The sequence below is a fragment of the Mytilus edulis genome, chromosome 1 (assembly GCF_963676685.1).
Source record: "Mytilus edulis chromosome 1, xbMytEdul2.2, whole genome shotgun sequence".
Taxonomy (NCBI): Eukaryota; Metazoa; Mollusca; class Bivalvia; order Mytilida; family Mytilidae; genus Mytilus; species Mytilus edulis.
In genome coordinates, this window is record NC_092344.1 from 93,439,219 (window position 1) to 93,452,578 (window position 13,360).

The 13,360-nt window shown below is 31.4% G+C and overlaps 1 protein-coding gene across 4 annotated transcripts in view; it reads right to left on the minus strand.

Annotated features, from left to right (window-relative positions):
• The window catches only part of LOC139495198 (glucokinase regulatory protein-like), a 24,462-nt gene continuing 11,102 nt past the window's right edge, over positions 1–13,360 (minus strand). For all 4 annotated transcript variants that reach the window (XM_071283417.1, XM_071283433.1, XM_071283408.1 and 1 more), the window contains exons 3-20: positions 12,822–12,883; positions 12,470–12,538; positions 11,873–11,938; positions 8,490–8,563; positions 7,897–7,963; positions 7,067–7,215; positions 5,897–5,937; positions 5,303–5,367; positions 4,767–4,873; positions 4,033–4,131; positions 3,576–3,673; positions 3,233–3,309; positions 2,567–2,657; positions 2,045–2,124; positions 1,491–1,693; positions 1,220–1,259; positions 548–682; positions 1–174 (exon numbers count right to left, since the gene is read on the minus strand). In XM_071283417.1, the coding sequence (XP_071139518.1) occupies positions 49–174; positions 548–682; positions 1,220–1,259; positions 1,491–1,693; positions 2,045–2,124; positions 2,567–2,657; positions 3,233–3,309; positions 3,576–3,673; positions 4,033–4,131; positions 4,767–4,873; positions 5,303–5,367; positions 5,897–5,937; positions 7,067–7,215; positions 7,897–7,963; positions 8,490–8,563; positions 11,873–11,938; positions 12,470–12,538; positions 12,822–12,883 (1,649 nt within the window). In that variant the 3' untranslated portion in view covers positions 1–48. The remainder of the gene's footprint in view (positions 175–547; positions 683–1,219; positions 1,260–1,490; positions 1,694–2,044; positions 2,125–2,566; positions 2,658–3,232; positions 3,310–3,575; positions 3,674–4,032; positions 4,132–4,766; positions 4,874–5,302; positions 5,368–5,896; positions 5,938–7,066; positions 7,216–7,896; positions 7,964–8,489; positions 8,564–11,872; positions 11,939–12,469; positions 12,539–12,821; positions 12,884–13,360) is intronic.

A 13,360-nucleotide genomic window follows, 5' to 3' on the forward strand; every position in this document is an offset into this window, starting at 1 on the left:
AGAAGTAAGATTTTCCTCTTTATGATATAAAGTTAACAAGAGAGAAAATCACATAGGTCTGTTATTAAGAATATCTGATATGGCTGTTCGGATGACATGATGTTGTGACAATAATTTTCTGGCATCGTCAATTTTACATTTCAAGATGGCTGCTACTAATGCGGTAGGGACCACCTGTAAAAGAGGTAGAAATATTTCATGTCTTGTGGTAATATATTTGTATGAAATTCAAGAAAGTAATCAGAATTGCTTTATTCATTGTAAACTATTAGATCATTGAATTTGTTATATTAAATTTTTCCAAAATAATTGTGAAATCTTTAAACCTTGTTATGTTATCATATGCAAACACTTATTATCATTGGACTTTGATTTCATCAAAATAGAAAAAAAATGATGCTGTTGTTATTAATCGCCCGTTTGTGGACATTTTCGAACTGAATTAGTTGTTATGTAATATACATTTTATTCCTTCTGCATCATGGTGAAAAAGAAATTAGAAATAAAACTGAAAATGTAGCAATATTTTCGCCAGATGTTCCTATACCTTCTCCATAGATGTGGCCTTGACTATATAATCTTTGACTTGAAGAGATTTTAGGTCCTCAGACAAATCATCTGTCATGTAGATTGATTTCAATAGGTATTCCTGGCACATGTCTTTTGGCAAATTTGAAAAATTCTGTGTAAAATAAAGAATTCATATGTAAAGTTGTGACAGCATAAAATTAACAACAGCTTCAAAATGGAAACCTATGTCCTTCCAAAACCATTAAAAAAGGCATCTTTTGAAAAATAAATTTCAGTTCTCCAAAGCTTAACCAGCCAAATTGCATTGGTAGGAGTACACAGTTTTTTCGAAGTGCATTTCTTTCAGACAATAAATGAAAACTTAAAAAATCCCACCTGCGCTTTCTCACTAATATTTTTACAGTGTGTTGTACTACTTTTGGGATAAATTATATCAAAATAGAAAACTTAATCAGCTATAACTCAAAATATGGACAATTTGATGTTAAGGGGGTCTTTAAATCTTTTGACAGCTATAGTGCTAATTTTTTTCAGCTGGACCAAATCACTTTACTTTTAAATTAATGGCCCACAGTTTTTTTACAGTGTAGTTTCCCATTTAGAAAGTACCTCAGTTCTTAACCAAATTGGTCCTCTATATCGTATAGCACTTAAATTATGATTTGTATTTTTTATATACGCAACTTACTTGTATAATGCCAACAGCTCTGAAGAATAGTTTATTATTGCTGCAAAAGAAATTAAAATATTCTTTTATATATATTTATATATAGATAAGACTGTACTCCAACATTCTAATCAATATATTGATTAATTTACAAAGAGTTCCAATACTTATATTAAAATATTTTTAGCTGATTTTGTTCCTTACTAATGCTCTTCCAAGCTATTGTATCAATTTTATATTCTATATTTTTTTTATTTCACATAAGTACGTCCTTAAGATGTGATTTTAATACCTGACTTTCAAATCCACCATAATGTTTTGATACACTTTGCCTTTAAGAATATGAGCTCCAGTAGTGATAGCATTCAGTATCCATTTTGTTGAAAGTTCTTTATAAAGCTGGGCCCAAGATTTATAATGCTGATCACCTAATGGTTCTGTTGTAAGACTATATAAATCTACGGACACCATACAATCAAATCTATCTTGCTGAATCTGTGTAATAAGAAATAAAAAGACATTATGAATCACACTCTTAATTTTAACCTTACTTTATATAAAGTTGTTTTAGTTTTTGTCAAGCCTGCGACAAAAAGATTGACATAGGGATAGTGATCTGGCGGTGGCCGCAGCGTTAGCTAACTTCTTAACAGCTTTAAATTTTAGAAAGACCTGGATGCTTCATACTTTGAATAGAGATTCCTCATGTAAGTCAGTTGGTTAGTTGCCATAATGGTAATCAAAGGGCGTGTCCTAATTTTGAAATTATATTCAGTCTAAGTACCATAATTGAATTTGAAAACCCTTTAATTCAAATAAACAGCTAGTAATGACGTTTCATATCACCTTTTCTTTAGAGTTGAAACAGATACAAGCTTTTTTGCATGTTGAATTTGTTAAGATATCTGCCACTGCACAGGATTCATCTACAAAATAAAGTTTGCTCATGAATAAATAATTTCTTAAAATGAGATATATAATAATAACATGTTAAAGAGCAACCATTCCTGAATAGGGATTTTTATTTATGTCACAAGTATAATTTTACTTATATAACAATAAAGAATTAAAAATTAAAAATGATACTAATAAAATGTTGGAATTTTCAGACAAAGTAGTCTGTAAGAGCAGAATGTTAGTCTTAGACAGATTGTGCAAATGATATAGCAAATGATATAGCATCAGATTTTAGAAACAAAATAAGTGTTATTAAATAATGCATTGGATGTTAAAGTAAAAGTATAACATATATTATAATAGATGTTCTGATTTGTAGAAGTAAAATATCAAGTTTTTTTTTTATTAACAGTAACATTTTAAAAAATGTTAAAAATTAAATGTAGTTAACATTGAATTTACTGGTACTACCTTTCATAAGTAATATAACCAAGTCAGATTCCTTTAAACCAGGTAAAACATCACTTTGAAATTCTTCAATTGAAATCCTATAGTATTTTCCCTAGACAAAATATAGTAATATTATACATGAATGTGCAGAAATGCATTATGCATCAGTCAATGCAATGTCCAATGGAAATAACCAATACTTTCTTTTTACTCCATTCATTGTATGTATTAGCAATGTAAGGAATAGATGATTAAAATAAATATAAGAAATAATTATAAGGCCCCAGTATGTGATGATTTGATGACCTTGTAAGGTAAATTTTCTAACTTTAAGGTATATTTTAGGAACAACATAAGTATATAAATTTTCTTTTAACCCTATATCATTGTGTAAAATATTTGTTTATAAAAGGCTTCCAAACATACATGATTCGTCCTGAACATGCATGAAATATTTTGTCACTGGACGTTAAGCAACAAACAATCAATCAATTAACCCTAGCATAACATTTCACAAACATATCTTGAGACAGAGTGATAAGCCATGAAAAAAATCAGTAAATCCTGTGACCAATTTTAATCAAAAGATTTGAAGTAGAAAAATCTAAGGATCAGGTTAAGCATACAATGGAAACATAACAGTTAAAAGTTGTTACTTAGCAACATGTTAGTGTTGTCAAGTGTTACCATAGGTGATAGATCTCCTTCTTGATTATTTAATAACTTGTATCCTGAATCTACAAATCCACGAATATCACTTAATGCTGAAAATAAAATTTAAAGTATATTAGGGTGCAAGAAAATCACATTTTGCTCAAACGTTATAGCTATAAATCAATAAACAATGGATTTAAAAACAATTAAACAATTTAGTAATCAGAAACAGAAAAGTTATTTTAAGATTTGCATGCAGTTATTATGAAAATACTTAATTATAAAAAGAGAGAAAATATGTGTTGTGTTTACCAGAAGAGGTGATTGAATTGTTTCACAGTAAACTGAAGTATCAATTAAATTAAGTTTGACTTACATGCCCCATAGGTTGGTGGACATTCTGAGGCATCTATCATACCCATTACTCCTAAACTGTCCCATCCAATGTAAGATATGCTACCTCCAGATTTCAAACTGATATATAAATTGTAGCAGTTGTTGTATGATGAAAGAATAAAAAGAAATGTGAATTTATGCAACGAGGCAGTAGAATATGACATGCAGATTTTTGTTTTGAAATTATTGACATCGGATAATTCTGTCGGATACTTTCTTTGTTATAAGCATTGTATTTATTTATCTATTAACATTTAATCATTTGAAATCCTTTATACACAGATACAAGATTGATTTGTACTTTAAAATTATCAATTATCAATATTTTCAAACAAAATAGAAAAAAAAGATTCTTGATGCCTATTTAAAACACAATGAACAGGGAAACATTTAATAAGAATAAAACATTAGATGGATATTATTTCTTCAAAATGTACCTGTCACCAGCAAGTTGTACTAGTTTAGAGATGGATGAAGTTTCTTTATACACCACTTCACACAAATCTTGGTAAGACTTTAAATGTGCTTCTATATTACTGAAATATACATGTATGATTCTCAAAATAACATTTTATGTATTATTGTTGCATGAACTACAAGTGCCTATTCATTTAAAAGTTGGTATCACATATTTGGTGGTTGCATAGTTACCATGGGTTTGCATTGATTCTTATCACAGAATAAGTAGTACAAGGTGCTTTTATTAAGAAGTCTCTAATGGAACCCCCCCCCCCCCCTTTATCCCATATTCCTTTTTTATAGTTTAAAAATGCATATATACTAATATACCACTTCGGTGCTGCTTTACCAAAGAAGTCAAGGGCCATTTGCCCAATTATATTGGTGACAGATGAAAAACACAAATGTATTTATAGGGATTTTGTACTCCTGAACTCAAATTACACAGAAAAACTTCTCATAGAGCCACTCTGATGTCCAAGTTTAAGGCTCTTTTTCAAAAAAAAAGATTCTTTTTTTCTAATCATAATTGTTCTGAGAGGCCTTCAGTTCTGAAAGACTTTCAGCAAAATTACCAAAATTGGAACAGAATCCTTTTTGAATTCAAAGTTAGGATAGTAAATTTGTTGTGTGTCTCCTTCTAAATGTTAATTTATAATGTGTTCATTCACAAGTGATTAGCTTTTGCAGAGCTTATTTAGTATCTACTTGCCTTGGAATATTTTCAGTTGCTTTTATACACGAAACAAAAATAGTCTCCAGCAATATTTTAGTAGCTGTACCACTCTTCATCCTACTGGAACCTGTAATTTGTTCTGGCTACAATACATTGAAGAGTTTATTGTGAAAACACAACCTGCTTATTTCAGTACTTGTGTTCTAAATTACATTTTGCCATCTAAACAAACATTAGCATATATTCAGGCACCTATGTTATGTCTCCACAGGAGCAGACATTAAAATATATATCATTCAAAGTCGGTGCAGTCATCTTAAAAGCCATTGCATACATATCAACACTTCTACACTAAAAATATAGTTCAATCATCAGTCGGAAATGCTCACTCAGTCTGACTGTTGTATTTGGTTTTTGATTCTTTTATCCAGTTCAGGCAGTTGTTCTCTATTAACTTGACGTTTAAAGTAAATAGAAAGTGTTGGAATACGTATTTTTTTCCAAATAACTAGATTAACTATCAATGCTCCTGAGCAGAAAAGAGACTACGAATTGCTGATAATATAACCTACCCCTACAACAGGGTTCAGTATGTAGGCTTTATTTTCTGCCACTTCATTTTCCAGAAGTCTTACAACTACAAAATATAACATTTGACCTAGGTATTAACAACGATGTAGAATAGGATAGTTTTATATGATCATTTTATTTACTTCTTGCAAATCATCTTCATCAAATTTTGTACGTTGATTTGGCATTAAGAGGAAAATTCAATGATCAGAGTAGTTCCATTGCAACATTACAAGACGATACAAAAGCGTAAAATCACAGCAGAACATCAACTAACAGTTTATCTATCCAACTTTTAATGATGCTGATAAAAAAAACTTTATGCTATCATACTGTCATATTAAGAAATATTTTAAACGTGAAATGAGTTTGAATTCAATTTTATTAAAGCTAAGCTAGTGAAGGAAGCAGAATTTTCAGATACGGTGTCAAAGTAAGAAAATATTACAAAATCCAATATTTCCATTCTAAATGTGTGTTGTTGCACAAAAATGCTTCATTTTGCCATGCCATTCTTCCAGCTAGTTTTGTGACAAAACACTTATAGGACAGAAAAAAATGTTCTAATAGGTGTATAATATGAATGTGCTGTCTACCTTGTAAGAATGTTTTATCCCATTTCTCGATCTTGATGTTCCTGTAAATATATAATCCACTCTTGTAGTTAAATACTAGAATTAAAGAATGGTCGGTAGTTGGAAATTGGGATAATTGGAATTTGCTTCTTATATCTGCTAGATTACACAACATTTCCGAGTTAGAGCAAATATTGGTTGACTCGTGGTCAACATATATTCGTGCCCAGGTAGAGTACGTGTCATTCTGCAGACTGATAAACTAGCACGTTAAAAACCCGGCCCAGCGTGTGAGTCTTGTATAAAGCAGGGTTTCTATTCATATTTCATTATCATGATCACGTATTGAATTTTCCAATGGACTTTGAACAAATATACATTAATGAGTAAAGACTTAACGTTTCCTACTTGCATGTTCCAGACCAATTAAGTATTTGACCAATTGCATATTTTCGGACAATATGCGTACATAGTCATTTACTTATCATAATCAATGGTCGGACTACATGATATTTGGGCCATTAAGTTATAATAATTAAAAGTATTTAAGCATTATGCGAGTTCATAACCGCTCTTTTGGGTGAAAGAACAGCTCGTTCTCCAAACCCAAGTTTGTCAAAAAGTTGAAAAACTGAAATCTAGATGTTCTTGCCTTCGCTAGCGTAAATTAAAAGCTTCTTTATGCCATCGACATGTTGTTACGTTTGTAAAAACAGCTGACCTCTTGTTTAACAGTTAATTTTTATATTTCCTGAAGTGAACTATCATTAGGAAGGAAAAACCGATTATGACCTTAATAATAAATATGTTTACTGTATATGACTTTCGAGTAAAATTCTCTGAGCTATTCATCGTATCTTTACTTAATTAATCATGTAACCATGATTTTACCAAACTATTGAATAACTCTTTTTGATGACAACTCGATTCAGGTCATGACGCTATCCAGTGACATTAACCTTTGTCCTATTGAACACAAAATCAATAGGCTTCCATCGTGACAACATAACCACATTTCTTCTGCTGCTGTATTTGGTTCATTCTACAAAAAAAACACCCGAGAACTCTTTTTGTCAGAAAACACTGTCAAACATCCAAATATATTATCCACACTGATCTGTGTCCACACTTGTTCATTCTATGAAATATTTTTTTAATGATTCAACTCAATTTCAAATAAATTTGACATACCTAGCTAGGTTACACGGATTAAATCCGAGGAGTACGGGTGTATAGATGTTTATATTCTCCATACAATGACATAACTGTCCTGCAACAAAGGGAGCAGATAGGCCACAAGTAATCCCAATAAACAACACTCGATTTCTACCTGTTGTTGCCTGAAATCATTTATATATGTATTACAAAGCGCGAATTAGTTATTAGTTATTTTTATATTGATGGGAGAGTAATATAAACACATAAGAACACCAAACCCCAGAAGTAAGCACATGGTTTTCAACAACTATCATAGTCAAGTGAATATACAAGTTCTGACACTTCTATAAATTGCCTAAAGTATGAAAAAAGTGTAGCCTCATAGATCTTCCATCTACACCAAATTCCCTAACTTACAAAAATGTTCCTACAACAGAAGACAACCCCTGATGAGGAGGTTACTGTTTTCCACTTTTGTTTCAAAATCAAGTTAAATGAAGTGGGCCTGTCCCAAGCCATGATCCTCTGGCCTTTGTTAGTCTTGTTTGTTTTCAATTTTAGTTCATGTTTATATTTTTGGAGTTTATTGTGATGTCCTTTTTCACTGAAATAGTACACATGTTGGTGAGGGGCCAGCTGAAGCCCGCCTGTGTTGAAGACTTGTTGGTGGCCTTCGGCTGTTCTCTACGCATTGGTCGGGTTGTTGTCTCTTTGACACATTCCCCATTTCCAGTCTCAATTTTTTATTTGTTTTATATCTAGAACAGAAAGCTCACCACAAGTTTTTGCTGAATATTTTTCTTTTAGCTTGAACTTGTTTTTAATTACTGTGCAAATTGTATTTCTTGTTGAAATGCTTTTACCTCTTTTAACATTTCTATTCCACATTGCGGGTCATCCTCGGGTGCTTCTTGTGAGGTAAATAATGCTCTGAAAAATAATACTTGTAATGCATCATTGAATTTACGGTACAGTGAAATACATATTAATTGATAGCAGGAATCTACAAAACAGTTACACAGCTGTTCCGTACAACATACCACACCAACCACTAACACTTTACTCCTTGGATATAAAACAAGACACCAAATCAGCAACGCACAACATATTGTCCAGATAGCCTGTGAGTTGCATCCATCTTTTTCGGTGTACTAGTATTCATATAATTAAGAGGACAGCGTTTTTAAGATGTTTGAGCATAACGATATGCGATATACATCCCCGATGATAACACTGGCTGTCCTTTGATTGAAGACTCGTTCACAACTACTCTTTTACTCTATAAAAGGTCGGATCTCATAATCGTTGGAATTTCTAACCAATAAAATATTAAAATAATATTAGGTTTGTATTTTTATCTTTTGCCGCTTTCAGTCTTGATTGATTCTTATTCTCCGTTCTCTATACATGTATTTTCCATATTTTATTTCTGCTAAATTTAGAAATATAAACATACTTATCTCTTCCTGCAATGAGGTATCTGAAACATTCTTCTCTTCCTGAGTTTCGAAGTACTTCGTTAAAATTTCTCTGAAAAAATTATCAAGTAGAATTACTTGAGTATATTCCAACTTGTAATGCATTCAAAAATGCACACAAAAATGTTCGCCTGTTGGCAAAAATAAAGGATCGTCTTAATCGTGGTAAAAGTGGTGGAAATTAATGGGTTTTTTTCCCCAAAGGAACAAATTAATTTGTACGAGTAATATTAAGGCTATTTCATGATAAACTGTAGGGGAAGGGCTGCACAACCCTTTTGAAAAACCCAATAATCCATAGTTTTTATTTTCAAATATAGTTTCTTGCATCCCTACCTACAAATAAACATTATGGAGTGTTCAACTCTCCCATGAATATACATTAGTCATTTCAAGATCCATGTTGATTATAAGAAAATTGACATACTATGAGCCAGCCCATGCGAAAAGGTACAAAAAGTCCTTTTGGTAAACTTTACAGGACACGTTATCAAAGTTTGTTATAATATTTTTGAAAAGCGATTTTATCCGAAAAAAATTACATTAATGTAAACATTCATAAGATTGTCAATTCTATTCCGAATTTGTCAGTTAAAACAGCAAAAGACGTAGAAATATCTGAAGTTTTGGTATTTGAGCAAGTGTAAAATCATTTGTTCCCCGGACTAATGCTATACCGACCAGAAACTTAAAATTTTACGACACTAGAGAGACAAAGGTCAATAATTTTCTTCAGTTTTACCGGTTTAAGGAAATTATGACAACATTAAAGAGGGGGGCGAGGGGGGTCCCAATAACAGCAAAACAGCAAATTGATCTGGCTTATAACAGATAACAAGGAATTAAAATGGACAAAAACAGATAACAGTAAATGAAATATTAAAATAAGTCGGGTCCTTGACAAAATTCAGTATTTCTTATTACGGATTACTTATTATTATAATCCTTTGTAATAAATTCCATTTTCTATGAATATGGTTTTTAGAATTATGTATCTAAATATGTATTTGGTATATTCTTGTCCGTCCGTCGTCAATATGTCGGACATTAACTCAAACACTCTTAAACCAATTTACATAAAACTTTGGGAAATTATTTACATCTATTGACATGAGCTCCCTATAGTTTTTTTTTTTATAAATTTTAGATTTTAAGTTTCTGAGTAATGGGGTTTTATTCAATAAAAATGTTGTGTTTTTTTTCAGTTTTCTGATATCTCAAAAATCCTTTCACAAATTTGCAAAGAATTTTGGTGAATTGTTTACTATATCTATTGACATGAGCTCCCTTTCAATTTTTATAAATTTTAGATTTTACGGTTCCGAGTTTAGGGGTTTTATTAAATAAAAAGGGGGGATTTTCTAGTTTTCGGACATTAACACAAAAACGTTTTCAGCAGTTCTCATGGAACTTTGCTAAATTGTTTCTATCTATTGTTGTAAGCTCCCTTTCGAATTTTATTAATTTTGGATTTTATGTTATTGAGTTCAGGGGTTTATTCATTAAAAAAGATGGTATTCTCCAGTTTCGGACAATAACTCAAAAATGTTTTCAGCAGTTCTCATGAAACTTTGATGTATTGTTTATATACATAATATATATTGACTGATTTTTATAAATATCTGATATGGCATTGAGAAGTTATCGAATATTTCAAAAAGATGACGGGTGTATCATGCGCTCATGGCGTAGCTGTTAATTTGTTATAGAATACTTTTTTCAGCATTTATTTTTGTACAGTTATTGAAACTCACACAGGCTTGTAATTTAAATAGTGTGTAATAAAATTAAGAATGGACATGAGGAATATGTCAAAGAGACAAAAATGATATCTAGTAAAAATTCAAGGGCAGTTAAGGTATCAAAGTAGGCTCAATTGACATAGTTCTTGTGTTTGTTGCTACTTAAAAATTACCTAAAAGAGTTTGAATATATATATTCACATTCTGACTTTTTTAAATGCCTATTTTATCAGGTGTGTGATTTTTTTTTCTGAATAAGACTATGAGGAAAAGTTGTCATGATGATATAGGGTAGAAAAATCAAAAGCACCAATTATAAGCGTGCAATTTGTCAAGTACCTCGAACCAATTTTGACACTCCAAAAAGTAATTTATTTCACTATTTTCAAAGGCCTTATTTGAGCAATTTTTTATCAGGTTTTTGATTGTGCTGCTTTGAAAAAAGCTGAGTCTATGTAAAAGGTTAACTGGTTGTAAAGACCCTAGCTATAGTCCTTGTCAGAAATTCCTGGCCATATGTTTTCCTTTTTGTCATATTAAAAATTGTTCTAATTTGATATGTTCGTACGGGATAATTCTAAATAAATGTTAAAAAAATGGTATATATTACAAAGGACAATCATAAGATATACTGGAATTTTTCTGGACCTCACTTCTGTGATGGGTATATGTTAATGGAATCCTTCTCCGGATACGGGACCAACATATTAGTAGTGGTAGACTCTAATGTCCAATGATCTTCAATTTCTATCGAATTTTGGCTGTCAAAAAAATGCTAACATTCCAATTTTCAATAACAGTTAACAGCCAATACATTATCACAATAACAGATAACAAAAAAACAAAAAGCCCAATAACAGCTAACAAAGAATAAGACAATAACAGCTAACAGCAAATATATTTTCAGAATAACAGATAACAAAGAATTAAAATGCCCCATAACAGCATAACAGCTAAACCCCTTGCCCCCCCCTCATTAAAGCAAGAGGGAAAATACAAAAACTATGACTCTTGTGTTTTAGAAATTGAAATTTAAGTTAAGTTAAGTCATTTAATATTATATAAATCAACCTTCGTTGCACGGGATTCCAACCGTTGCCCGGTTTGATTGCATTGATATCAGCATCGTAAGCGAAAGCCTTATCCCCACTGCTACCGTGGTTAACATTATCAATTGGCAAATCAAGCCATTTAAACTGTATTTTGAAAATTATTGAAATATATGAAAAAAATTCATTAAAAATCTTGATAAAACTAAAGGGGGGGGGGTCTCAACACTTCCAGGTGCGTGTAGCTCATAGCTTAAGGATATGAGGAAATGTAAATGTGTTTTATAAATCACAAGTCTACTACCAATAATTATGCACACTTTTTAGTATTTCGTAAAATTTTCGTTTTTGTACCTTTTTGCATGGACTGGCTCATATATAAGTGAGATTGTCAAAGACTGAAAATTACTCTCTTTATTTGATTAGCATATTGCAATGTCAATTTGACTCATTTTGTCTACTCAATCAGTATACATATTGAAAAATTAACTGAAACCAATTTAGGAATAAACACCAACAATATAAAAGAAGATGGTGCAGGAAAATCGTTCATTTTAATTTTGAACTTACAGCTATAAGGAATGCAATTCTCCCTGATGTACCACATCCACTTAGAACTATCACACCATCAGGCTTCTGTAAAGAACATTAATTATCTATTTTATTGCTCAGCTGATTGCAAAAGTGATCTTTTGACCACGCTGCGCTTTTAATACCTTGCACATATTCTATATTTCAAGCAGGTTGAAAACAAATGTAGCCAACTATGTAAAGTGCTTTTCGAAAGTTTCTTGTGTGCTTTTTCATTGCTAATATCACGGTTACTAGTAAGGCTTGATATATGTTAATAAAAATTCATTTGTAACATGACGAAAAACTAGGTTATATCAAACATGTATGGAACTAAATCAATAGTCAGCGAAAAAAAGAAATGGAATCTGATAAATTATCTAAACTCGCTTTGGTGTGGCAATCTATTTATCGCATACACATTTTTCCGTAGCATGCTCCCTGTTTTAGTATTATAAATATTATACTTGTTTTATTCGACCTAAAACAAATGCATTTCGAGTCTGTGATCTATAGTTGCTAAATTCAACGTCATGTGGTCTCTGGTGGAGAGTTGTCCCAATAGCAATCATGTAACATCTTCTTATATTAATATACCTTCAGGATATCAACTGCTACTACCGATATCTGGCGTATTGTGGATATTGTTTCTGGGTGAAATAAACCCTGAAAATTGAAAGTAAAACATCCATGCAAATAGTGTTAATGCAGTTAAAAGTTACCAAGAACCTTTATACACAAGGTCTACTTTAACTCTATAATGTATTAGTTCGACCATCTTTAAAAGAACAACGGAACTGTTATAACTACTTTGTATTGGTATCGACTATCTTAAACGCAACCAAGAACTTTTATACCTACTATGTTAGGTTTTAACCATCATAAACAGGAACAAAGAACCTTTATACCAACCGTATCTTAAACAGAATTACAGAACATTTTTACTCACCTTGTATTGGTTCCAACCATTGAATATTTCTCTGTCACATTCGTGTAGTTTCTTTACAATATCTGAAATACAATACAAGGTACTTCATTCCTATATTGTTTTTCATTAAAAAAAAAAACCCAAAAAGCATATTGTCGATCTCCATTGTATTTTTAAAAAAAATTGCATATCAATAAGCTCTGGTAAGATGTCTTACTGCATGATAAATTGACATGCACGAGAGGCAGAGTCAGACCCAATTTAAAAATAATTTTAATTGAGATATCTTTCAATCGGGTGACGACAACAAAAAATCACAAGTAAAATGTAACATCAGATGACGGAAGGAGTTGACTCGCATGTTAGCTGTATCAGCAACAGGTAAATTGCGGAAACAAACACAAGAGGATGTTTTACCATCAAGTAAATTGTGGAAACAAACACAAGAAGGATGTTTTACCATCAAGTAAATTGTGTAAACAAACACAAGAAGGATGTTTTACCATCAAGTAAATTGTGTAAACAAACACAAGAAGGATGTTTTACCATCAAGTAAATTG